The following is a 27,825-nucleotide window of genomic DNA, read 5'->3' as shown; positions in this document are numbered from 1 at the left end:
AATTGTATGTGTTCAGCTTTTAGTAGGTACTGCCCGTTTTCCAAAGTGGTTGTAGCCGTTTAAACTCCCACCAGCAGTACTCCACATCTAAACCAGCAAATGGTATCAAAAGACTTTCTGCCATTGTGGTAGGTATATCATCACACCTCATTGTGGCTTTAATTTACCTTTCCCTGATCACTAATATATGTCCTCTTTGGTAGAGTTCAAGCCATTTTCCCATTTCTCTGTTGTGTTTCTGTCTTTTTCTTATTGTTCAGTAATGTGAGTTCTTTGTTGGATATATGAATTGCAGTTCTCGGGATATTGAGATAAAATGTTTGGCTTAAGAATTCTATGCCCAATAAAGTTGCCATTCATGTGTAAAGACCTCATAAAAACATTTCCAAATATATTAGAACTTAAATTTTCTGGAGGTGAATCAAATAAGTAACAGATCGGGGAAGCTGTACTGTGAAGGGGCTGGCAGTGAACGCTAAATGTATTATTTTTCTGAAACAAAAGGTAATGTATTTATTTATACTAGAACTTTGTTTTATATTAAATATCTCTTTTATAATGGGGAGGTGAAATATGTTCACAAGGATACCAACAAAAAGCAGGAGGTAAAGTGAGGGAAGAGGTGTGAGAAATTGTATAAGGGTGCTGACTTCTTTCTTTCCCACAGTACCATTAGCATTACTAAAAGCATACTATAGATTGGTGGGGCAGGGGGAAGTAAAAGAAAATACAAAATCTATTTAAAAAGATAGGAAAGAGGGCTTTCCCTGGTGGCGCAGTGGTTGAGAGTCCGCCTGCCGATGCAGGGGACACGGGTTCGTGCCCCGGTCTGGGAAGATCCCACATGCCGCGGAGCGGCTGGGCCCGTGAGCCATGGCCGCTGAGCCTGCGCATCCGGAGCCTGTGCTCCGCAACGGGAGAGGCCGCAACAGTGAGAGGCCCGCATACTGCAAAAAAAAAGGAAAGAAAACAAGGAAACATAAACATGGAAAATATAAAATGACAGAAGACCATGTACATGTTACAGTAATAAGTATAAATAGGGTAAACTCATCTACTGGATTTGATTAATAGCACTAGACAGCACTAAGAATGTTAATAAACCTCATTTTACTATGGGAAAACAGAAGCATATATTTGTCACTGATTCAGAGCATATACTATATTCTATAGCACCTTACCCCAACCTTGCAGAGTATTGTCACCTGTCTGGCACTGTAACTAACTACAAGCCCATTACCACGCTAAAGATATATATATATAAAATGCGGATATATATATGATGATATATATCCTCATATATATGTAAATATATATACAAATTAGGAGAATTAAATTTGGGAATGTCTACTAGTTTTATAACTAAGCATATTAGGCTGTAAGTCCAGTTTCTTCCCATAGAATATCTTCTCCCCCGTACAGACATCTAATCAAGGAAAGGGAAATGCGTGTATATGTGTGTATATATATATATATATGTATAATCAGGGAAAGGGATGTAATTAAGAAAAACAAGACTTCTAAACAACTACTTGGGATGCCTTGTAAACAGCAAAAGGGAGAGAATGACTTTGGTATTGCTTGACACTTGGAGCTGTGTCTGCCCTTTGTGTGTTAGTGGCCTTCCCAGAGGAGCTTGACCATCTATTATAATTTTCAGGTTAGCTTGGTTTTGGAGCTTCATATCTTTTCCCCTAGCTGCTAGGATAGAGTTGCCAAGATTTTCTTCTGAAAATCTCCTTTCTCTGCCTTTAACTGTAATTTTGAGTTTGTCTGATTTGAGACAGAAGGTAATCACCAAAAACTACATTATATTCTAGTTCCAGTGTGACACCCTACAGTCAATCCATTACTTTGACTTTTCTCCAGACAGGAGAAACTAGAAAAGAGCCCAGAAGCTCTGGCATATTCCTGTGTTCTATTTTCCATATAGGCTGTAGTATTCTAGCACCTGTAAAGAGATTTCAGACCACTACTTCCAACACCCATATTCTTACGTTCTCTCTCCCTACCCAAACCTTGGTCTCTTTCCCTCCCCCACTTCACATACATCCTTCTATAATCCTCTCTGTCTTATGGTTCAAAACAGTGCATATTTGGAGCAAGTAATTTTTAATCATTTAGTTGAAAAGGATGAAAACATTTAAGCATGGATAGGTTGAGGACTGTGCTAGGTACCTTACATATCATCTAATCCTCAACAAATCTAAAATATAGAAACATTACTTTCACCGCTCTAAAGCTCATAAGGGCTGTGTAACTTGGTCACAATCATACAATTTGTTTGGCAGAGCCTAGACAGCAGCTACATACTGAGTTCATATTATACACCAAATACTGCACTTGGCCCTTTATGTATTTTACACAAGAAGGTGTGAGGATTAGAGAGGCTGGGAAGATAACTCATCACAGTTGCCCAGGTCTCTGTAAAATCTGTGTTCATTCTGCTGTGACATGGTAACAATAAAAATGTGATACATGGTAACAATAAAAATGTGATATTTTTGTTGTATGAAAGGTGCTCTGGGAGTCCAGAGCGAAAAGGAGAAGTCCAGTGGGGTTTCACAGAAAAGGTGGCATTTAAACTAGGCCTCATGACATGAGTTTTTCCAAAGAAGGAAAGAAATGAAAGCACTGTGGTCAATGAGAAAACGTGTTTCAAGACACAGGAGTATTGCATGGCTGTGTAAAAGAAGCTGTGGTAGCTGTCGCAGGATGCAAGGCTGGGCAGTGTGCAGAGATGGCTCCTCGGGGGCCTTGTGGACTGTGTTCTGGAATTTGGGTTCTGTCTTCTGTCTAGCATGGAGTCATCAGTGGGAACTGGTCTGATCAGATTTCTGTTTTGGAAGTATAACTGGTGGTATTAGGTAGGATGACCTCAGAGGGCTGAGACCAGTTAGGAGACCATGACAATAATACAAGGGGGGATGAAGAGTCTCCATGAGCAGAAACCATAAGTGATAGACAACTTGCATCAGTTCATCTACTGGGATGCACATACCATTGCCAACCTTTTGTTTGCTTGTTTTAAACTAGGAATACAGCTGAACTCATTTTCACAACATGAGTCTTAATCTTACCCTTATTCTTAGTGTGGGTAATGACATATACACCTTTAGGCTTGCATATGTGTGTGTATATACTAATGTATATGTGATTGTGTGTGTATACTAACTATAGCATATTACACATGCTATACTGAAATTTGCTTGTTTCCTCACTTAAAATATCTCGGAGGTTATTTTTTGGTCAGTATATCTGAAGCTGCCTAACTCCTTTTGATAGCTGCTTAGTATTCCATTATATGGTGTGCTATAATGTATTTATAATACATAATGTATTATGGACATTTAAGTTTCTGATATTTTGCCATTAAAAATGATGCAGTGAGGGACTTCCCTGGTGGCGCAGTGGTTAAGAATCCGCCTGCCAATGCAGGGGACACGGGTTTGAGCCCTGGTCCAGGAAGATCCCACGTGCCGAGGAGCAACTAAGCCCGCGAGCCACAGCTACTGAGCCCGCGTGCCACAACTACTGAAGCCCGCGCGCGTAGTGCCCGTGCTCCGCAACAAAGAGAAGCCACCGCAATGAGAAGCCTGCGCACCGTAACAAAGAGTAGCCCCCGCTCGACGCAACTAGAGAAAGCCCGTGCACTGCAATGAAGACCCAACACAGCCAAAACTAAATAAATAAATTTATTTTAAAAAAGATGCAGTGAGTATTCTTGTATATACAATATCACTTTGTACATATGCAAGTATATCCAAATTCCTAAAAATAAATTCTTAGAAGAATTTGACATTCTTTGAAATTACTGAGTCAAACAGATTGGGCATTTGTAATTTTAGTATATTGCTAAATTACTTTCCATACTGCCTGTTTTCCTGTACCCTCACCAACAGGAGGAGTTATCAGACTTTGATGGTGACTCATCTGAAGGGTAAAACTGGTACTTTATTGTACCTTTACATATGTTTGACCCATTTTCATTCCCTTTCAAAGAACCAGTTTTATCTTTTTTTTCATTTATCTCTTGTATTATTGACCTTATTTAGCTGTAGGAGTTCTTGATCTGTTAAAGAAAGCAGTGTTTGCCTGGTGTGAGTTCCAGATATTTCTCCCCAGTATTTGTCTTTTGGCTTGACTTTTGGTAGTTATTACTATAAATTTTTCTCTAGTTATATTTATCAGAGTTTTTGGTGTGTGTGTGTTGGCTTCAGAATTTCATGTTATACTTAGAGAAGACCTTCCCACCTCTATGATTATTTTTAAAAACTCATCCATTGTTTTTCTTCTAGAACTTGTATAGTTTAATTTTTTGTATTTAAATCTTTCAACCACTTGGAATGTATTTTGGGGTAAGTTATTAAGTGTGGAGCAAAATTTTTTCCTCAGTTGTTCCAACACCATGCATTGAAAAATTAATCTTTCCCCATTGACTGGAAATGCTATAAGGTATCTTCTTATATATGGGTCTTATCTACCCAACTAGACCATACACTTTTTAAAGCCCCAATTAGTTTTGTCCTTCTCGCTTTCCCCATAAAACTGAGCATGATGTTCTGCATAGAACAGGTATGACATTAATTTTTTACCTTTTAAAAATTGTGAACTCCGTATATAGGCAAGTACACAAAGCATTCATGTACAGTTTAATGAAAATTTATAAAATGAACACCTGTGTAACCATCACCTAAATCAAAAAGTAGGCCCTTTCCAGTTCCCCAGAAGTCCCCTGTATACCTTTCCCAATCACATTCCTCTCCTGTCCCCCAGAGGCGACCACTCTCTTGACTTGTGACAATGATTTCCTTGTATTTCTTTAAGATTGAGCTGTATGAAATTGCCATTTCTGTAGGCAAAAAATCATTTTTTTATATTTTATATTTCAATTTAATGATTTTACCACCTATGTATGGATCTCTAAACAGTATAGTTTGGTTGAACCTGGTTTTGAATATCATTTAGATATAATCTTACTGTATTCTGTGCTGTGCTTCTTTCACTAACTATGGTGGTATGGTATTCAACCATTTTGTTGCAGTTTGTCAATTCTCATTGCTGGATATATGCCATTATATGATTCTACTGTGTTTTATTTATCCATTCCACTGTTGCTGGATTATGGGTTGTTTCCCATTTTGACTACTGCAAATATGTTGCTGTGAAAATCCTTGCACATTTTTTGATGCATGTGGCCAAGATTTCCTCTAGGACAGGATCAGCAAATTAGGGTCCCCTGCATAGTTTCTTGTTTTTGCTTGTTCGTTTTATTAACTTTTTACTATGAAATAATTTTACATTTATAGAGGATTTGCAGAGTTGGCACAGAGAGTCCCTGTATGCCCTTTATCCAGCATCCCATAATATAAACATCTTACATATTTATGGTGCATTTAAAACAGACGTTAATGTTGGCACAATACTATTAACTATAGACTTTGGATTTCGTCAGTTTTTCCACTAAAGTCCTTTTTCTGTTATAGGACCCATTGCAGGATAACACATCGCGTTTAGTTGTATGTCTCCCTAGACATGAAACAAATTTACGCACTGTAGTACAGTATTTGTGTAAAGTTCTTTTTGTTTGTAGCCTTATAGTATCCAGTCAATGTAGTATTTTCCAGAGTTACTATTACATCGTCTTTTGAGTCTCATTTCTTTCACTTAGAAAAACTCATTTAAAAATCATCCATGTTGTTGTGTGAGTCAATAGTTTCTTTTAATTGTGGAGAACTTCACATAACATAAAATTTATTTATTTTTAACATCTTTATTGGAGTATAATTGCTTTGCAATGTTGTCTTAGTTTCTGCTCTGTAACAAAGTGAATCAGCTATATGTATACATATATCCCCATATCCCCTCCCTCTTGCGTCTCCCTCCCACCCTCCCTATTCCTCCCCTCTAGGTGGTCACAAAGCACCGAACTGATCTCCCTCTGCTATGCGGCTGCTTCCCACTAGCTATCTATTTTACATTTGGTAGTGTATATATGTCCATGCCACTCTCTCACTTTGTCCCAGCTTACCCTTCCCCCTCCCCGTGTCCTCAAGTCCATTCTCTACGTCTGCGTCTTTAGTCCTGTCCTGCCCCTAGGTTCATCAGAACGATTTTTTTCTTAGATTCCATATATATGTGTTAGCATACGGTATTTGTTTTTCTCATTCTGACTTACTTCACTCTGTATGACAGACTCTAGGTCCATCTACCTCACTGCAAATAACTCAATTTTGTTTCTTTTTATGGCTGAGTAATATTCCATTGTATATATGTGCCACATCTTCTTTATCCATTCATCTGTGGATGGACACTTAAGTTGCTTCCATGTCCTGGCTATTGTAAATAGTGCTGCAGTCAAAATTGTGTTACATGACTCGTTTTGAATTATGGTTTTCTCAGGGTATGTTCCCAGTAGTGGGATTGCTGGGTCATATGGTAGTTCTATTTGTAGTTTCTTTAAGGAACCTCCATACTGTTCTCCATAGTGGCTGTATCAATTTACATTCCCACCAACAGTGCAAGAGGGTTCCCTTTTCTCCACACCCTCTCCAGCAATTATTGTTTGTAGATTTTTTTTTTTTTTTTTTTTTTTTTTTTTTTTTTTTTTTTTTGCGGTACGCGGGCCTCTCACGGCTGTGGCCTCTCCCGCCGTGGAGCACAGGCTCCGGACGCGCAGGCCCAGCGGCCATGGCCCACGGGCCCAGCCGCTCCGCGGCACGTGGGATCCTCCCGGACCCCGGCACGAACCCGCGTCCCCTGCACCGGCAGGCGGACCCTCAACCACTGCGCCACCAGGGAAGCCCTGTAGATTTTTTGATGATGGCCATTCTGACTGGTGTGAGGTGATACCTCATGGTGGTTTGTGTGTTTGTTTTTATAAATGTATTTATTTATTTTTGGCTGCATTGGGTCTTCGTTGCTGCGTACAGGCTTTCTCTAGTTGCATTGAGTGGGGGCTACTCGTTGCGGCGCGCAGGCTTCTCATTGCGGTGGCTTCTCTTGTTGTGGAGCACAGGCTCTAGTTGTGCGGGCTTCAGTAGTTGCGGTGCATGGGCTCAGTAGTTGTGGCTTGCGGGCTCTAGGGCACACGGCTTCAGTAGTTGCGGCACATGGGCATAGCCTCTCCACGACATGGGAGATCTTCCCGGACCAGGGTTTGAACCCATGTCCCCTGCACTGGCAGGTGGATTCTTAACCACTGTGCCATCAGTGAAGTCAGGCCCCTCATTGTGGTTTTGATTTGCATTTCTCTAGTGATTAGTGATATTGAGCATCCTTTCATGTGTTTGTTGGCAATCTGTATATCTTCTTTGGAGAAATGTCTATTTAGGTCTTCTGACCAGTTTTGGATTGAGTTGTTTGTTTTTTCAATATTGAGCTGCATGAGCTGCTTGTATATTTTGGAGATTAATCCTTTGTCAGTCACTTCGTTTGCAAATATTTTCTCCCATTCTGAGGGTTGTCTTTTTGTCTTATTTATGGTTTCCTTTGCTGTGCAAAAGCTTTTAAGTTTCATTAGGTCCCATTTGTTTGTTTTTATTTCCATTTCTCTAGGAGGTGGATCAAAAGGGACCTAGCTATGATTTATGTCAAGGAGTGTCCTGCCTATGTTTTCCTCTAAGAGTTTGATAGTGTCTGACCTTATATTTAGGTCTTTAATCCATTTTGAGTTTATTTTTGTGTATGGTGTTAGGGAGTGTTCTAATTTCATTCTTTTACATGTAGCTCTCCAGTTTTCCCAGCACCACTTATTGAAGATACTGTCTTTTCTCCATTGTATATTCTTGCCTCCGTTATCAAAGATAAGGTGACCATATGTATGTGGGTTTATGTCTGGGCTTTCTATCCTGTTCCCTTGATCTATATTTCTGTTTTTGTGCCAGTACCACACTGTCTTGATTACTGTAGCTTTGTAGTATAGTCTGAAGTCTGGGAGCCTGATTCCCCCAGCTCCGTTTTTCTTTCTCAAGATTGCTTTGCTATTCAGGGTCTTTTGTGTTTCCATACAAATTGTGAAACTTTTTCTTCTCGTTCTGTGAAAAATGCCATTGGTAGTTTGGTAGGGATTGCATTGAACCTATAGATTGCTTTGTGTAGTATAGTCATTTTCACAATGTTGATTCTTCCAATCCAAGAACATGGTATATCTCTCCATCTGTTTGTTTCATCTTTAATTTCTTTCATCAGTGTCTTATAGTTGTCTGTATACAGGTCTTTTGTCTCCTTAGGTAGGTTTATTCCTAGGTATTTTATTCTTTTTGTTACAGTGGTAAATGGGAATGTTTTCTTAATTTCTCTTTCAGATTTTTCATCATTAGTGTATAGGAATGCCAGAGATTTCTGTGCATTAATTTTCTATCCTGCTACTTTACCAAATTCATTGATTAGCTCTAGTAGTTTTCTGGTAGCATCTTTAGGATTCTTTATGTACAGTGTCATGTCATCTGCAAACAGTGACAGCTTTACTTCTTTTCCGATTTGGATTCCTTTTATTTCTTTTTCTTCTCTGATTGCTGTGGCTAAAACTTCCAAAACTATGTTGAATAATAGTGGTGAGAGTGGACAACCTTGTCTTGTTCCTGATCTTAGAGGAAATGGTTTCAGTTTTTCACTATTGAGAATGATGTTGGCTGTGGGTTTGTCATATATGGCCTTTATTATGTTGAGGTAAGTTCCCTCCATGCCTACTTTCTGCAGGGTTTATATCATAAATCAGTGTTGAACTTTGTCGAAAGCTTTCTCTGCATCTATTAAGATGATCATACGGTTTTTATCCTTCAGTTTGTTAATATGGTGTATCACATTCATTTGTGTATATTGAAGAATCCTTGCATTCCTGGGGTAAACTCCACTTCATCATGATGTATGATATTTTTAATGTGCTCTTGGATTCTGTTTGCTATAATCTGTTGAGGATTTTTTCATCTTACGTTCATCAGTGATACTGGCCTCTAGTTTTCTTTCTTTGTGACATCTTTGTCTGGTTTTGGTATCAGGGTGATGGTGGCCTCATAGAATGAGTTTGGGAGTGTTCCTCTGCTATGTTTTGGAAGAGTTTGAGAAACATAGGTGTTAGCTCTTCTCTAAATGTTTGATAGAATTCACCTGTGAAGCCATCTGGTCCTGGGCTTTTGCTTTTTGGCAGATTTTTAATCACAGTCTCAATTTCAGTGCTTGTGATTGGTCTGTTTATATTTTCTATTTCTTCCTGGTTCAGTCTCGGAAGGTTGTTCTTTTCTAAGAATTTGTGCATTTCATCCAGGTTGTCCATTTTATTGGCATATATAGTTGCTTGTAATAATCGCTCATGATCCTTTGTATTTCTGCAGTGTTAGTTGTTACTTCTCCTTTTTGCTTTCTAATTCTTTTTTTTTTTTTTTTTTTTTTTTTTTTTTTTGCTGTACGCCGGCCTCTCACTGTTGTGGCCTCTCCTGCTGCGGAGCACAGGCTCCGGACACGCAGCCTCAGCGACCATGGCTCACGGGCCCAGCCGCTCCGTGGCATGTGGGATTTTCCTGGACCGGGGCACAAACCTGTGTCCCCTGCATCGGCAGGCAGACTCTCAACCACTGTGCCACCACGGAAGCCCCTCTAATTCTATTGATTTGAGTCTTCTCCCATTTTTTCTTGATGAGTCTGGCTAATGGTTTATCAATTTTATCTTCTCCAAGAACCAGCTTTTAGTTTTATTGATCTTTGCTATTGTTTCCTTCATTTCTTTTTCATTTATTTTTGATCTGATCTTTATGATTTCTTTCCTTCTGCTAACTTTGGGGTATTTTTGTTCTTCTTTCTCTGATTGCTTTAGGGGTAAGGTTAGGTTGTTTATTTGAGATTTTTCTTGTTTCTTGAGATATGATTGTATTGCTGTAAAGTTCCTCTTAGAACTGCTTTTGCTGCATCCTATACGTTTTGGGTCATCGTGTTTTGTGCTTTTTTTTTTTAACACCTTTATTGGAGTATAATTGCCTTACAGTGGTGTGTTAGTTTCTGCCCTATAACAAAGTGAATCAACTATACATATACATATATCCCCATATCTCCTCCCTCTACGTCTCCCTCCCACCCTCCCTATCCCTCCCCTCTAGGTGGTCACAAAGCACCGAGCTGATCTCCCTGTGCTATGCAGCTGCTTCCCACTAGCTAGCTATTTTACATTTGGTAGTGTATATATGTTCATGCCATTCTCTCACTTCGTCCCAGCTTACCCTTCCCCCTCCCTGTGTCCTCAAGTCCATTCTCTAGTAGGTCTGCATCTTTATTCCTGTCCTGCCCCTGGGTTCTTCAGAACCTTTTTTTTTTTTAGATTCCATATATATGTGTTAGCATATGGTACTTGTTTTTCTCTTTCTGAGTCGTCGTGTTTTTATTATCATTTTTTTTAGGTATTTTTTGATTTCCTCTTTGATTTCTTCAGTGATCTCTTGGTTATTTAGTAATGTATTGTTTAGCCTCCATGTGTTTTTATTTTTTACAGTTTTTTCCTGTAATTGATATCTAGTGTCATAGTGTTGTGATCGGAAAAGATACTTGATACAATTTCAATTTTCTTAAATTTACTGAGGCTTGATTGTGACGCAAGATATGATCTATCCTGGCAAATGTTCCATGAGCACTTGAGAAGAAAGTGTATTCTGTTGTTTTTGGATGGAATGTCCTATAAATATCAGATAAATCCATCTCGTCTAATGTGTCATTTAAAGCTTGTGTTTCCTTATTCATTTTCATTTTGGATGATCTGTCTTTTGGTGAAAGTGGGGTGTTAAAGTCCCATACTATTATTGTGTTACTGTCGATTTCCCCTTTTATGTCTGTTAGCATTTGCCTTATGTATTGAGGTGCTCCTATGCTGGGTGCATAAATACTTAAAATTGTTATATCTTCTTCTTGGATTGGTCCCTTGATCATTATGTAGTGTCCTTCTTTGTCTCTTGTGATAATCTTTATTTTAAAGTCTATTTTGTCTGATATAAGAATTGCTGCTCCAACTTTCTTTTGTTTTCCATTTGCATGGAGTATCTTTTTCCATCCCCTCACTTTCAGTCTGTATGTGTCCCTAGGTCTGACGTGGGTTTCTTGTAGACAGCATATATATGGGTCTTGTTTTTGTATCCATTCAGCCAGTTTGTGTCTTTTGTTGGAGCATTTAATCCATTTACATTTAAGGTAATTATTGATATATATGTTCCTATTACCATTTTCTTAATTGGTTTGGTTTGTTTTTGTAGGTCTTTTCCTTCTCTTGTGTTTCCTGCCTAGAGAAGTTCCTTTAGCATTTGTTGTAAAGCTGGTTTGGTGGTGCTGAATTCTCTTAACTTTTGCTTGTCTGTAAGGGTTTTAATTTCTCTGTCAAATCTGAATGAGATCCTTACTGGCTAGAGTAATCTTGGTTGTAGGTTTTTCCCTTTCATCACTTTAAATATGTCCTGCCACTCCCTTCTGGCTTGCAGAGTTTCTGCTGAAAGATCAGCTGTTAACCTTATGGGGATTCCTTTGTATGTTATTTGTTGCTTTTAATATTTTTGCTGGTTTTAATATTTTTCTTTGTATTTAATTTTTGTTAAATTAAATAACTTTGTTTTTAGTTTTTGATTAATATGTGTCTTGGCATGTTTCTCCTTGGATTTATCCCATATGGGACTCTCTGTGCTTCTTGGACTTGATTGACTATTTCCTTTCCCCTATTAGGGAAGTTTTCAACTATAATCTCTTCAAATATTTTCTCAGTCCCTTTCTTTTTCTCTTCTTCTTCTGGGACCCCTGTAATTCAAATGTTGGTACATTTAATGTCCCAGAGGTCTCAGAGACGGTCCTCAATTCTTTTTTCTTCATTCTGCTCTGTGGTAGTTATTTCCACTGTTTTATCTTCCAGGTCACTTACCTGTTTTTCTGCCTCAGTTATTCTGCTATTGGTGCCTTCTGGAGAATTTTAAATTGCATTTATTGTGTTGGTCATCATTGTTTGTTTGCTTTTTAGTTCTCCTAGGTCCTTGTTAAACGTTTCTTGTATTTTCTCCATTCTATTTCCAAGATCTTGGATCATCTTTACTATCATTACTCTGAATTCTTTTTCAGGTAGACTGCCTATTTCCTCTTCATTTGTTTGGTCTGGTGGGTTTTTACCTTGCTCCTTGATCTGCATATTTCTCTGTCTTCTCATTTTTTTAAACTTACTGTGTTTGGGGTCTCCTTTTCGCAGGCTGCAAGTTTGTAGTTCCCGTTGTTTTTGGTGTCTGCCCCCTGTGAGTGAGGTTTGGTCAGTGGCTTGTGTAGGCTTCCTGGTAGTGGGGACTGGTGCCTGTGTTCTGGTGGGTAGTGGGGACTGGTGCCTGTGTTCTGGTAGGCTTCCTGGTGAAGGGAACTGGTGCCTGTGTTCTGGTGGGTGGGGCTGGATCTTGTCTTTCTGGTGGGCAGGGCTGTGTCTGGTGGTGCATTTTGGGGTGTCTGTGACCCTAGTATGATTTTAGGCAGCCTCTCTGCTAATGGGTGGGGTTGTGTTCCTCTCTTGCTAGTTGTTTGGTATGGGGCGTCCAGCACTGGAGCTTGCTGGCCGTTGGGTGGAGCTGGGTCTTAGTGTTGAGCTGGAGATCTCTGTGAGAGCTCTCACCAATTGATATTACATGGGGCCGGGAGGTCTCTGGTGGTCCAATGTCCTGGACTTAGCTCTCCCACCTCGGTGGCTCAGGCTTGGCACCTGGCTGGAGCACCAAGACCCTGTCAGCCACACGGCTCAGAAGAAAAGGAAGAAGAAAAAAGGAAGAAAAAAAAATAAATTAATACAATAATAAAATGAAAAAATAATTAATAAAAATAAAAGAAGAGAGCAACCAAACTAATAAATCCACCAATGATAACAAGCACTAAAAACTAAAATAAATATAAAAATCAGAAACAGGGCTTCCCTGGTGGCGCAGTGGTTAAGAGTCCGCCCGCCGATGCAGGGGACACGGGTTCGTGCCCCGGTCCGGGAAGATCCCACATGCCATGGAGCGGCTGGGCCCGTGAGCCATGGCCGCTGAGCCTGCGCACCCGGAGCCTGTGCTCCGCAACGGGAGAGGCCACAACAGTGAGAGGCCCGTGCACCGCAAAAAAAAAAAAAAAAATCAGAAACAAATCAGTTGCAAACAGCAATCCCCAAGTCTACTGTTGCTCCCAAAGTCCGCTCCCTCGATTTTGGGAACATTCGTTGTCTAGTCAGACATTCCACAGAGGCATGGTTCATCAAGTTGATTGTGGGGATTTAATATGCTGCTCCTTGGGCTGCATAGAGAGATTTCCCTTTCTCTTCTTTGTTCACACAGCTGCTGGGGTTCAGCTTTGGTTTTGGCCCACCTCTCTGTGTAGGTCACCCTCAGGCATCTGTTCCCGGCCAGACAGGAGGGGGTTAAAGTAGCAGCTGATTAGGGCACTCTTGTTCACTCAGGTCGGGGGGAGGGAGGGGTACAGTAGTCATAACTGGAATGCAGGGTGAGCCTCCAGCGGCAGAGACCGGCGTGACATTGCAACAGCCTGAGGTGCGCCGTCTGTTCTCCCAGGGAAGTTGTCCCTGTATCTCGGGACCCTGGCAGTGGTGGGCTGCACAGGCTCCTGGGGGTGTGTGGATAGTGACCTGTGCTCGCACACGGGATTCTTGGTGGCTGCAACAGCAGCCTTAGTGTTTCATGCCTGTCTGTGGGGTCTGAGCTGATAGCCGCGGCTCATGCCCGTCTCTGGAGCTTGCTTAGGCGGTGCTCTGCCTTTCTGTGGGCACACTGGGGAGGAATGCTCTCTCCTCGTGCACGCTGAAAGGTTGGTCTCTTGCCTCTTCAGCAGGTCCAGACTTCTTCCCGAACTCCCTCCCGGCTAGCTGTGGCGCACTAGCCCCCTTCAGGCTGTGTTCACGCAGCCAACCCAACCAAGTCCTCTCCCTGGGGTCTGACCTCCGAAGCCCCGAGCCTCAGCTCCCAGCCCCCGTCCGCCCCGGCGGGTGAGCAGGCAAGCCTCTCAGGCTGGTGAGTGCTGGTCGGCACCGATCCTCTGTGCGGGAATCTCTCCGCTTTGCCCTCCGCACCCCGGTGACTGCGCTTTCCTCCGTGGCTCCAAAGCTTCCCTCCGCCTACCCCCCCCCCCCCCCCCCCGTCTGTCTCCTCCAGTGAAGGGGCTTCCTAGTGTGTGGAAACTTTTCCTCCTTCCCAGCTCCCTCCCAGAGGTGCACGTTCTTTTGTCCCTATTCTTCTGTCTTTGTTTTTTCTTTTTCCTTTTGCCCTACCCAGGTATGTGGGGAGTTTCCTGCCTTTTGGGGGGTCTGAGGTCTTCTGCCAGCGTTCAGTAGGTGTTCTGTAGGAGTTGTTCCACGTGTAGATATATTTCTGATGTATTTGTTGGGAGGAAAGTGATCTCCATGTCTTACTCATCTGCCATCTTGAAGGTCCCCCCCGCCCAGATTAATCATTTTAAAGTGTACAATTCACTGACATTTAGTACATTCACAATATTGTGAAATAATCACCTCTATCTAGTTCCAAAACACTTTCATCATTCTAAAATAAAATCCTATACCCATTAAGTAGTAACTCTCCATTCCTCCCTCCTCCCAGCCTCTGGCAACCATCATTCTGCTTTCTGCTTCTATGGCTTTACCTATCCTGGATTATTTCATATGAATGGAATCACGCGATATATGTGATATTTTGTGTCTGCCTTTTTCACTTATTGTAATGTTTTTGAAGGTTCGCCCACATTGTAGCATGTATCAGTACTTATTCCTTTCTCTTTTTTGAATTGTGGTAAAACATACATAATATAAAATTTGCCATTTTAACCATTATTTAGTGTATAGTTTAGTGGCATTAATTACATTCACAATATTGTGCAACCATCACCACTATTTCTAAAACTGTTTCAACACTAAACAGAAACTCTACCTATTAAGTAATAAGTCCCCATTCCCCCCTCCTCCCAGCGGTTGGTAACCTCTAATCTAATTTTTACCTCTATGAATTTACCTATTCTAGATATATCCTGTAAGTGGAATCATACAATATTTGTCCTCTTGTGTCTGGCTGATTTCACTTAGCCTAACATTTTCCAGGTTCATCCGTGTTATAGCACGTATCAGAATAAATCCTTCTTATGGTCGAATAATATTCTGCTGTATGGATATACCACATTTTGTTCATCTGTTGATGGACACTTGTGTTGTTTTCACCTTTTGGCTCTTGTAATAATGCTGCAATGACCACTGCATACAGGTGTTGTTTGAGTCCTTGTTTTCAGCTGGTTTGGGTCTGTATCTAGGAGTGGAGTGGTTTGCTGACCTCTGGTCTAGATTATGTATAATGATAAACTAAATTCCAGAGTGGTTAAGCCTCAGTCTTGATAATGCATAGTTTTATCAGATTTCTAAATTTTTGCCAATTTGGTCTGTGTGTAATGGTGTTTCATTGTGATTTTAATTTGTATTTCCTGATTTCTAATGGGGGTGAACATATTTCCACATGTGTATAAGCCATTGAATTTCCTGTTTTGTACTATGCCATTAATTTTCCTATTGATGGTTTGCCTTCCTAAATTAATATTAATGAATTGATGTCTCCAAATAATGTTTACTTTGTATTTCTGCAGAACAAATAGTGGAGAAAGATGAAGGTCCGTATTACACTCATCTGGGATCTGGCCCCACGGTAGCCTCCATCCGGGAACTCATGGAGGAGCGGTGAGTGATGCACAGATGTCCAAGGAGAAGTGGGCAAGTTGTTAACAGAATATGGCTTTTAAGCACCTCTCGTTTTCATTGCCTTATACTAGACAGCCTACAGAAAGGAATCCCTGATACACAGACTGAAAAGTTGAATGTGGGATTTTCACCCCCAGGGCCCAGGGTTTCTTTTTTCTATAGGTCTGCCCTTTACAGATCCCCATAACCCCCTTTTATCTCACTCTTTCTTGAAACAGTTTTTATTAAAGAAATGGGGTTAAATGGTTGTATGTCCTGTAGAGTTTCTCATGGTCTGAAGTTTGCTGCTACCTTTCCTGTGGTATTGTTTAACAGGTTCTTCTGCCCTGTGTCGTGTAAATTGGTTAGATCTAAAGGCTTGATCAGAATCAGATTGTTTCTTTCTTTCAAAATTACTTCCTAGGTGGTGTTTTGTACCACCAAGAGGAGAAATGTATGCCTCGTCTTTGGCCAGTGGGCACCTATTCACATTGTCTCCTGAGTCCTTTTGACATGATCCTAGTTCTTGATTTCTCGTATTTTTATTGGGGGAAGAAATATTTAGAAAACAGACTCTGGGTGCTGGGGGTGCTCATTTTTCTAGGCCATTTCAGTAGAAAGAGCCAAGAGGTATGTGTAGGTTTTTTAGTTTTGCTACTGTTTAGTGATTAAATACATACACTGAGTTTATATACACTTCCAATTCGAACTCAAGACTATAGGGCTTTTACTTGACAGCTCTGTTTTGCTTTTTTAAGCAGTTTTGTACCGATAGAAACTTTAAAATCTATGTACGTGTCCACAGTAGCTATTAAATACTGTGAGTTCCAGTGTGTAGAGAGGTAAAAATAGCTTGGTGATTGAGAGCACATGGACACTGGAGCTAGACTAAGGTCCAGTCCTGGCCCTTCCACTTACTGATGAGTTCTTTGGTAAGTTGCTTTTCTTCTCTGTGACTCGGTTTTCTTATCTGCAAAATGGAGAAAATAAAAGTACATACACTGGAGGAGAGTTATGAGGATAAACTGAATTGATGTCTGGAAAGCACGTAGTGCTTACTAGTAAATATTACATACAGGGTGTCTACATCATATCTGCATTTACTGACTGCATTTTTATAACAAACATTAGTATTTTAATAGCAAAGGTGTAAATTATGTAAGACATAAACATGTTTGCTCATACATATACGTAGACATACAGATGTGTGGAAGGCTGGGGGCTGAGAATTATAGCTTAGAATTTCTACAAATTTGGGGACCAGATTTTGTCTGACCAGGGTAACTAATACTGTCATTAATATAGCAGGGAACATGATTTTGAACTAAATAACTGTAGTGATATCCCTGAATGAATAAAAGGTAAGATGGATGGAGCACAGTGATCTGCTGTAAACACTTATCGTGTACCATCTGGAAACATTTATGTTCATAGAAGCCCATCAGAAAAGCATTTGATCCAGGACCCAATCTGTAAATTCAAGACTGATTGAAAGAGCACCTCTGAGTCCATAAGAATCATCAAAAAGTCTACAAATAACAAATGTTGGCAAGGATGTAGAGAAAAGGGAACCCTAGTACATTGTTGGTGAGAATGAAACATTTACAACAGTGTGTGGGTTATTCACGCACGCCTGCATGTTCCCACATGTGTATGTGTTACAGCTTCGAGGTTGGAGCGGGCATTATTTTGGCCAGCGAGTTTTTTTTTTTTTTTAACATCTTTATTGGAGTATAATTGCTTTACAGTGGTGTGTTACTTTCTGCTTTATAACAAAGTGAATCAGCTATACATATACATATATCCCCATGTCTCTTCCCTCTTGCGTCTCCCTCCCTCTCCCTCTCCCTCTCCCACCCCTCTAGGTGGTCACAAAGCACCGAGCTGATCTCCCTGTGCTATGCGGCTACTTCCCACTAGCTATCTATTTTACGTTTGGTAGTGTATATATGTCCATGCCACTCTCTCACTTTGTCACAGCTTACCCTTCCCCCTCCCTGTGTCCTCAAGTCCATTCTCTAGTAGGTCTGTGTCTTTATTCCCGTCTTGCCCCTAGGTTCTTCATTACCTTTTTTTTTTTTTTTTTTTAGATTCCATATATGTGTTAGCATACGGTATTTGTTTTTCTCTTTCTGACTTACTTCACTCTGTATGACAGACTCTAGGTCCATCCACCTCACTACAAGTGACTCAATTTTGTTTCTTTTTATGGCTGAGTAATATTCCATTGTATATATGTACCACATCTTCTCTATCCATTCATCTGTGGATGGACACTTAGGTTGCTTCCATGTCCTGGCTATTGTAAATAGAGCTGCAATGAACATTGTGGTACATGACTCTTTGAATTATGGGTTTCTCAGGGTGTATGCCCAGTAGTGGGATTGCTGGGTCGTATGGTCATTCTATTTGTAGTTTTTTAAGGAACCTCCGTACTGTTCTCCATAGTGGCTGTATCAATTTACGTTCCCACCAGCAGTGCAAGAGGGTTCCCTTTTCTCCACAGCCTCTCCAGCATTTATTGTTTCTAGGTTTTTTGATGATGGCCATTCTGACTAGTGTGAGATGATACCTCATTGTAGTTTTGGTTTGCACTTCTCTAATGATTAATGATGTTGAGCATTCTTTTTGGCCAGCGATTTTTGTGAGGAATCTTGACACTATTGTTTACAGGTTGAGGGCTGCAGGGGAGTCAAATGTACAGGTTTGATCTGGGATAGTTTTTATGTGTGTTTGTTTTTTGGTAGCAATTTTGCAAGATTTCTAGACAGCTCTCTCAATAACTTTTAGTTATAGAAGAGTATGTTTTGAAATAAGGATTAAGAGATAATGATAAAGTTGAGATTTGTCCTTTTTTTTTTTTTTTTGTCATTGCTTTAAAAATAACAGCCAAGTGTAGATTCTCCAGAAACTGATCCAAGGGAGGAATTCCTCTCAAGACCAGGAATACTTGTGTTTTTCCTCAGCAACTGGTTTATTTTTATCTTAAGGGCCTTGTAAATCATGGAACAGATTGTGTTTCCATCTTTATGTTGGCTGCTTGTAAGCTTAGAGCCAGATTTGTGTATCCTCATTAGGAGGAACGTAATTTCTCATCTTTGGCCCGTGGGAGCCTATTCAGGTTCACTCCTGAGTCCTTTTGACATGACCCTAAGGAGTCTTCATTAGCTTCCTTGATTTCTCATGTGATGAAATGTTCTAGGCTCATCTCTTAAAAATATGCACAAGATCCCACCATCTGCATTTTGCATAACAACATCATGTCTATCTGTTTCCCCCTTTACTCTGATTTCATCACCTGTTATTTTTATCACATAGACATCTTTTTAAGCTCCTTCTGGAACAGGAGGGGAATGAATGATTGCTGAAAATCACCTGGAGGGGGGTCTAGTTTGTGAATGATCCAGGCTGTCTCTTTCTCTAGACTTCCCGCCCAACCCTTACTCTGCAGGACCACTCCACTGCCAGGAGTTGGCCAAGGCAAAGAGGGAAGAAAACTGAAATCCAGGGGATGTTGGTGCTTTTAGTTTATCTGGGAAAGACTGTGAAAGGAGGAGGTTGAAAGCAAGTCCTAAAATATTATCAGATTTGTTAATGGGTTCCATACCTCCTGGGTACCCAGGTCCTTGTTGTCATAGATAATTGGAGTCAGGTGTTCAAACCCATATCTGAGAATGGCCTGCTGCACAGGGCCACGTGTCCTCTAACTGGAAAGGGGATTCTCTGCAGCCTAGGAGTTCATTAAATGTTCATGCTAGGAATGAAAGCACCAACACCGTGCCAGCAAATCCTCTGAGTGTGGGGGGAACTGGTCTTATTAATGTGTGATAAAGGTAACTCTGAAGAATCACAACTTTAGATCAGCGGTTATCAAGCTTGAGCATGCTTCAGGTCTCTGGAGGACTTGTGAAAGCGCAGATCGCTGGGCCCCACCCCAGGGCTTCTGACCCAGCAGGTCTGGGATGGGACCCGAGAGTCTGCATTCCTCCCAAGTTCCCAGGGGATGCTGGTCCCAGCACCACCTTTGAGAATCACTGGCTAAGACGATGAAGTTACCCTTTAGAATAAGGTTTCAGCCTACCCTTCCAGACTTAGTGTAGGGTCTAGGAGTTCACCTGTATCCTAGCCTCTTAATGATAGGCCGGAAAGTAAGACATTTAAGAAAAAAGAACTAAATCCAGAGTTGGTTGGTTGTCTTTAAACACAGAGATGGTTCTGGTTAAAAAAAAAAAAAAAAAAAATTCTAACTGATCAGACAGTGCTTGGCCCTTTTATTTGCTCTCAAATATGAAGTTCACTACAGGAAGCATTTCTCACAAGGATGAGACGGTGGGAAAGGTCTTGGTCAGAAAGCCCTGGTCTGTGCCCTCAGCTCACCCTCCTGTGGGGAACACGATATCCTGTCCGTTCCAGTGCGAACAGTATGGTCACCTCAGGTTGTTCTTCCCACAGCGACCCCAGGACACACTGAGTGTCCAGGCTCTGCGCTCCTGATAGATGCTTGTGGAGCTGAAAGTTTTCCAGGAACCAAACAAAAGCAGCACTATCTGGTCTTTTCCTCTTGAGCCAGACCACGCTATATAAACTCCCCAGAGTCCTGTCTCCAAACACATTCTATAAGGGACTAACGTAGCCTTAGAATTTTAATGTGGCAGTTATCAGCTTTTCACCTCATTCCTGAGGTCTTGAGTGAAATAGAGAACATTGAACTCAGAGAAACCTTAGATCAGCACTTTTTTTTTTTTTTTTTTTTTTTTTTTGCGGTACAAGGGCCTCTCACTGTTGTGGCCTCTCCCGTTGCAGAGCACAGGCTCCGGATGCGCGGGCTCAGCGGCCATGGCTCACGGGCCCAGCCACTCCGCAGCATGTGGGATCCTCCCGGACCGGGGCACGAACCTGTGTCCCCTGCATCGGCAGGCGGACTCTCAACCACTGTGCCACCAGGGAAGCCCAGAAGCATTTTTTTAAATATTTGTTTTCTTGTCCAATTACAAAAATAAAACATGTCTATAAAAGTCTGTTTTTTAAAAGTCTAGAGTGAATAAAGCTCTCTAATAATTATCCTTCTTAGAAGAAAAAAATTTTTTTTAAAGTTTGACGCATACGTTACTATTTTTTCTAAGCATTTGTGAAGAGACACATATGTATATAGAGAAATTTTGAACAAAATGGGGTCAAGCATACTATCCCCATGTTTGTAGCTATTACCCCCCACCCCACTTAATTTCTTTCGTGTCAGTACATACAGTTCTGTAGAATCCTTTTTGACAACTACATGGTTTTCCATTGCATGGACATTTGTTTTATTATGTTTTATTTAGCCAGTCCTATACTGGATATTTAAGTTCTTTCTAAATTTTCTCTTGTAGATGCAACAATGAATATCTTGTTCCTAAATCTTGGTGTATTTGTACAGTTATGTCTGAGGTAGAGATTCCTAGAAGTAGAGTGGATGAGATAAAGAATTATGTGTAACTATATATGTATTTATATAAAGAATATGTAAAACAGAATATGTAGTAGCTATGATAACATTATCCTCTATTAAATAGTATATTAAAATATGCTGTGACCAAATTGGGTTTATTACAGAAATATAAGGATTGTTTGCTTTAGACAGTCTGTTAAAATAGCATACCTTGTTAATTGACCAAAGGAGAAAAACCATTCAATCATCTGTGTCCTTAGTTGCTAAAAATGTATTTGATAAAATTGATTGATTCTTGATTAAAAATCCTTAGAACAAGGACTTCCCTGGTGGTGCAGTGGTTAAGAATCCGCCTGCCATTGCAGGGGACATGGGTTCTAGCCCTGGTCCGGGAAGATCCCACATGCCGCGGAGTAACTAAGCCCGTGCACAACTACTGAGCCACGTGCCACAACTACTGAAGCCCGCGTGCCTAGAGCCCGTGCTCTGCAAGAAGAGAAGCCACCGCAACGAGAAGCCGGCACACCGCAACAAAGAGTAGCCCCCGCTCACCGCAACTAGACAAAGCCCGCGCGCAGCAACGAAGACCCAATGCAGCAAAAAAAACGAAAAGAAAAGAAAAAAATCCTTAGAACAGGAAACCCTTAGTAGAGCCCTTCAAAGTAAGGGAGTCTCTATCTCTGTCCCAAAATCAGCGAGCTTCATGCCCAGGGATGAGTAGTTAGAAACATTTCCAGTAAAGTCAAGAAATAAGCAAAGATGCCTGTTAGTGCTTTGGAAGGGGCTGGCCAGTACAGACACAAAAGAGATGGAAATAGAGGCATGGAAAGTGGAAAGGAGGAGGTGGCAAATAACCAGTACTTGTAGACGATAATATTATTGTACTTGAAACTAAAAAGCTATTAAAAATAAGACAATTCAGCAAGATGGATGTTTACAGTATTAAGAATAATTAATATTTACTGGGCTCTTCCCTCATGCCAGGAACTTCAGAGTACTTTAAGGCACTCCCTGTGGATTATCTCATTTGATCTTTTCCCAAGCCTAGGAGACAGGAACCATTTTTATATCCATTTTACAGATGAGGAAACTGAGGCTTAGAGAAGTTCAGTCATTTGGCCATGGTCCTGTAACAAGGAAGTGCTGCGCTGGCACTCAAGCCCCAGCTCTCTGACCTCCAAGGCTGCACTTTAACCACCACTGCCCCCAGGTAGCTGTGTGGTCTTGGGCAGGTCAGTTCAGCTCTGGGGGCCACAGTTTCATCACCTCTGAATGTGGTGAATCCCTGAGTGTGTGCACACATGTATGGGCCAGGGCAGGGGTGTATGCAGGAACCAGACGTGTTTACTGTCCAAGGGAATCTCAGAGCCAGTTTGTACTGGGTAGGGTCACTTCCCCCTGGCCTCAGCTATCTTGTCCTCATCTGTTCAAATGTCAGTTGGGGATTGTTGAAAGAGAATAATAAGGGTTTCCCCATTTGTTTTGTCTGTTGCATTTTACTGAATTTATAAATAACTAACTCTGCTAACAGGGCTGGATACAAATGCCTGTGTTGAGCCTTGGGTTTGAGTGCTCAGAGGTAATAATCAGAGACCTTCTGCCCTGGGACAGAGCGGAGCCGGGTGGACCAGAGGCCCTGGGAGTCTGTAAGTGGAGCTGTGTCCGCAGAGGCTTTCACACGGAATAAACATTTAAATCTTTCTCTTCCTTCTCTATTGCCCCACAGTAACTAGAAACCCTAGCTGAAACACACTGAGGCTTGCCTTCTTACCAAGACTTGCTCTCCTTTGGGCTTCAGCTGTGCTAATGGTGCCTTCTGTCTCCCTCTCCAGGTACGGAGAGAAGGGGAAAGCCATCCGTATCGAGAAGGTCATCTACACGGGGAAGGAAGGGAAGAGCTCACGTGGCTGTCCCATCGCAAAGTGGGTACGTGTCAAAGCTCCACAGCCCAAGCTGGGCCGGGGAGTGGAGGGCAGGCGTGTGCACTGTCCAGGGAGCTGTGAGCCAGCATCTGGTGCTGGTTAGGGTCATCTTCCCCCAGCCTCAGCTGTTAGTCCTCACTTTGTTTAAATGCCAGCCTCTGATGTCCAAGGCTGGCCTTGGAACTGCTCTGGTCATTACGCTCAGCTCGTACTGCCCCTGTGGTTCAGGGCTGCAGAGGGAGGGAGGAGAAGCGGAAGCTGGAGATGTCATCTTGCTCAAGCCTGAGCCCCACCACGGTCCCTGTGACTCCTCTGCCCACTTTGTGTGCCCTGGAGCTGCAGGTGTTCCTGTCTCCTGTCCACAAGAACTAAGCCTCTGGGCAGGGGCAGGGACAGCATTGCTTCTGTTTTACTTCTGAGCCACTGTTTGCTATAAGGCAGCCTGTGTGTCTTGGCAGAGGGGAGGTCAATGACTCAGACCCCAGTTTCACCCAAAGTTTTCTGACCTTGCCCTTCCAGTCCTCATAGAGCCCTGTGGAACCAGTGCCCAGAGCAGCAGCAAGGTTATCAGGTAGCTGTTTGCTCAGTGCTTGGTAGGGAGAATACGCATGGAACATAGAAGGCTCCATCCCTGTGTTCAAGCTGCTTATGATGTAGAGACACAGGAAGTAAGATCATGGAGACTTGAATAATCGAGCTTTAACACTGAGAGGCAGACTTGGTGCTGTAGAGTTCAGGGGCAAAAGGGACATGACTGGCAGGAGGAGTATTCAGGCAGTTTCCCAGAGAAGGTGGATATGCGTGGGGCCATATTAAATGGGCCAGGAGAAGGTAGCAGCATTCCTGGTGAGGAGAATCATGTTGACAAAGGCAAAAAGGCTGGGTGAACATACACACGGCTCACTTTGGGTGAGGGATGGTGGTAAGATGACCTTTGTCATCCTCTGTCCGTCTGCACACATGCCTGTTTTTATCTGGTCTGTACCACATGCCTTTGCACCTTTATGTTTAACGAAAATAAAAGGTGTCTGAACCTGAACTACCACATATCCGTTTGTAGCCGTTTTCAGACAGTGAAGAATTATCTGGAAAAATTTGGAATACTTAAGAGTATTCACAGGTATGTAGAAGCATGTTGTCCCCACCCTTGTGAAAGACGGTCATTACAGTGGGAGGTTGACTATGTCTGCGGCTGAGCAGGGTGGGGTGTTACCCCCCAGAGAACCTGTCAGAGAAATGGCATTGTCCCTCTCTCCTGCTAATTCAGGCAGTTGTTGAGGAATTCCAAAGTCTTGGGCAAGAAACTGAAGATCCTTGGGGCGCAGGTAGAGAGAGGGACTTCTCGGCTTCAGAAACAGCACCTTAAAGAAAGAAAACACCTGGCTATGTGGATGGTGTTGAGGATGAGAACATGCATTTCCAGTCCCCGGACACCCATGGTCAAGCTTTAGCTCTTGACCAGCACTTGTATGTCTCTGCTGAGGGCTGAGGAGGAAGTTGCCCAGGTAAAGCGTGAGATCAGTTTCTGGGGCTGTGAGAGGAAAGCAGAATGATGGGGGAGGAACTTGGTCCTCAGAACTTTGGTCCGCCAGAGTCTGTGGACAAACGCCCAGAGCGGGACACATGTAGCACAGTGCTTTGTCCAAAAGTTGGAATAACTTGTGGGTATCACCAAGTCTGGTGGGGGATGCCAGCTTTGAAAGAAAAGCTTAGATAGAAGGGAATACATAGTGACAGAGAGGTGAGGAAATTCTGTATCTGATGAGTGAAGATAAAAGGAGAGAGGAAAGAAAATTTTTTTATGAGAAGAGTGGTAGATCATAGAACTGTTACAGTGGCAAGAAAAAGGCCGTGCTGAGTTGTGGGGTTTTTTTTTTTTCCTCTTTTATAACCATCTCTCATAGTGTGGTGGACTTCTCTTATTTTTTGCCTACACAGCCACCAAATTCCCTATGTATTTTGGTTGTAGAGCTCATCTAGAGTTCCACCTCCTTGGAAGTTAGAGGAGAGGCAGGTGTTCCCTTTCCCTGCCCCCCACCCCTGGGGAAGTGACCCACAAATGCTAAGAAGGACAGATTATCCTTGGTGGCGGCATGGCATCAAGAGCGCAGAAAGTGGTCCCTGGCCACGGGGGACTGGCAGCATCCAGCTGCCTGTGGTGGACAGTGCCTTCTGTGGCTCTCCCCACTTCCCCTGTCCCATGTCTAGAGCCTGGGTCTTCTTTCCAACTGGGGTTCATGTCTGTGTTTGCAGCCTGAACCCCCAACCAATACCTTCATTACAAGCAGTGTACCCGACAAGCTCTAGACTTAACCGGCTAGGATCTTGGGGGACAAAGCTGAGGTGCCTCATGGATGTCCAGCAAATGTGTGTTGAGAGAATGATCTAAGAAGGCAATGGGGACTACCCAGAGAGCCTGCTGGTAGTCTCTGATTTTAAGGTGGCCTGTACAAAGTATGGAAGTCACCAAGCATGGGAGTAAGGGGGTGACCCACGGAGCATTCCAAAGGCTCAGAATAAACAGAGGCAGCCAGAAGCAAACACTGCACATGGGAAAAATGGGCTTTCGGTAGAAGAATCATAGACATACTGCTTCGCCAGCCTGTAAAGGTAACAGGTCAGAAGGCGGATATTTGAAGACCCTTCAGGGGCATGGTAGAATAGACTTGCTGGGGAACCCCGGTAGTTGGAACTAAGTACCGAGGGTGAGAGTTATGGGGGAATAGACTTGAGTTTCTGCCTGGTGCTGTTCTAGGTTCAGCGCTCAGGGAATTCCTGCCCAGAGTCTAGGTGATCTGTTTACAGTCCTGTGATGGCGTGTGAACAGTCTGCGTTGCCGAGCTCGAGTGTTGGCTTGTTCACACCTTACGTTGGCCTTCGACTTTCGCACTTTGTGTATTTCACCCTGCTGGGTTCCTTCCTAGAGTGTGGATAGGGAGCTCCGCTTTGTTATAGCTTTTTTGAGTGTACCCAGAGACCTGTGAGGGTGCCACAGGGCTGTCTGCTCATGCCTAGGCACCTTTATGTGTTTGTCACTTGGGAAACCCAAAGGGCGTGACCTCAATCTCGACTTTGACAGGTCGGGTGTCTCTGTGTGCTCTGAACGTGTGTTGCACATGAGTGCAATTAGTCGATGCACTGCCCAGGCAGTGAGCAGAGGTGGACAGTAGTGTCTCAGAAACCCTAGTACCTACGATGTGTGCAGATGCCCATGAAATGCCCGGCTCAGTCTGCAGTAGGCCAGTCACACAGGGATATGATTAATGGCAGGCTCATATATTTACTGAGCCACAAAAACAATTTTATAAATAATGATGTAATCGATGCTTCCACAAAGGGTGAGGGTGGGGGACACCATTATTGCTGTGGCTCAAAACAGGAACTCTTGGCCCAGTTATATGTTTTGTGTAGCATACAAGGTGTCCTTTAAATTTTTGAAGCAAATTCTGATACGTGCTGCATCATGGATGAAACTTAAGGACATTATGCTAAGTGAAATAAAGCCAGTTATTAAAGGACAAATGCTGTATGATTCCACTTCTGTGAGGTACCCAGAGTAGTCAGGTTAATAGAGTCAGAAAGCAGGATGGTTGTTACCGTGGGCTGTGGGCAGGGGAGAATGGAGAGTTAGGGTTAAATGGGTGTAGAGTTTCTGTTTGGGAAAATAAAAAGTTCTGGAGATGGAAAAAGTTCTGGTGATACTTTGCACAACAGCGTGAATATACTTAATGCTACTGAGCTGTACACTTAAAATGCTAAATTCTAAGTTACATATATTTTACTACAATTTTAAAAATTGAATTTGGTGTTCCTGTGTTTAAAAGGAGAGATTTCATGTGAAAATCTGGATTTCTGTTTTCTTCTTGCAAAACTGGAAGAGGTAGGTACACTCGGCTGGAGTTCCCACCAGGCAATGGTTGATGGAGAGAGGTCTGGCTTCCCACCCCCACCCCCACCCCCACCCCCAACTCTTTAGTTGTACATCTGGCCTGCTTTCCTTATTGGTATTTCCTGCCCGGTGGCTCTCTCAGCATCTCCCTGCACTGACGTACTCATGACCAAGTCTGTCTCCAGCCCAGACATCTCCTGAGCTCCACACCCATTCTGTTGGGGCTGCTTAGAATAGCCACTCCAGTGTTCCAGAGTGCCTCTGGCCTCAGCATGCTCCCTGCTAACCTGCCAGGAAACACGGCCCACACTCACCCACTTTTCTGCGCCACGAAACGTGGAAGTGATTTAAGACTTTTCCCTGTCCCTCAGCTCCTATAGTCAGGTGGTCCCAAAGTTCCCTTTCTTCTAAAGGTCTCTAGAATCCATTCCTTTTCCTGTTTCATTCCCCCCATTGTTCTAGTTCCGACTTCATCTGTTTTGCTTGTGTTACGTCAGTGGTCTCCCCATTTCACCCCTCTCCCGACTATCTGCGCCCCTTGCTAAAGCATGTAGTTATGTATATAAGTGAGCCCCCTGCTTATAGTCCTTTGTAGAAGCCCCGCCTCGAGTCGTTGTCCCGCCTCCTGCTACTCAGAGCCCTTCCCAGTCTCCCCTCTTCACAGGTCCCCACATCTTATCGAGTCACAGAATTCCCTGGGATTTTGGGGGGAGATTCAGCCACCTCATCCCCCACTCCTGGACCCTTTGCCTTGACACATCTTTGTGTGAGCCAGGACGGTGTTTAGGGAATGAGTGAAGAGGAGAGCAATGCCCAAGGCCTGTGCTTTTTTGTTTTGTTTGGTTTTTATTTTAATTTTTTTTTTGCGGTACGCGGGCCTCTCACTGTT

At 42.5% G+C, this 27,825-nt stretch overlaps 1 protein-coding gene across 8 annotated transcripts in view; it reads left to right on the top strand.

The window, feature by feature from the left end:
• Positions 1–27,825, top strand: part of TET3 (tet methylcytosine dioxygenase 3) — a 111,732-nt gene that overhangs the window by 69,523 nt on the left and 14,384 nt on the right. For all 8 annotated transcript variants that reach the window (XM_049696118.1, XM_049696119.1, XM_049696121.1 and 5 more), the window contains 2 exons: positions 15,607–15,697; positions 22,958–23,051. In XM_049696118.1, the coding sequence (XP_049552075.1) occupies positions 15,607–15,697; positions 22,958–23,051 (185 nt within the window). The remainder of the gene's footprint in view (positions 1–15,606; positions 15,698–22,957; positions 23,052–27,825) is intronic.

This window comes from Orcinus orca, chromosome 13 (genome assembly GCF_937001465.1).
Source record: "Orcinus orca chromosome 13, mOrcOrc1.1, whole genome shotgun sequence".
Taxonomy (NCBI): domain Eukaryota; kingdom Metazoa; phylum Chordata; class Mammalia; order Artiodactyla; family Delphinidae; genus Orcinus; species Orcinus orca.
Note: the sequence above shows the minus strand (reverse complement) of the source record. Positions and strands in the feature narration are given on the sequence as shown.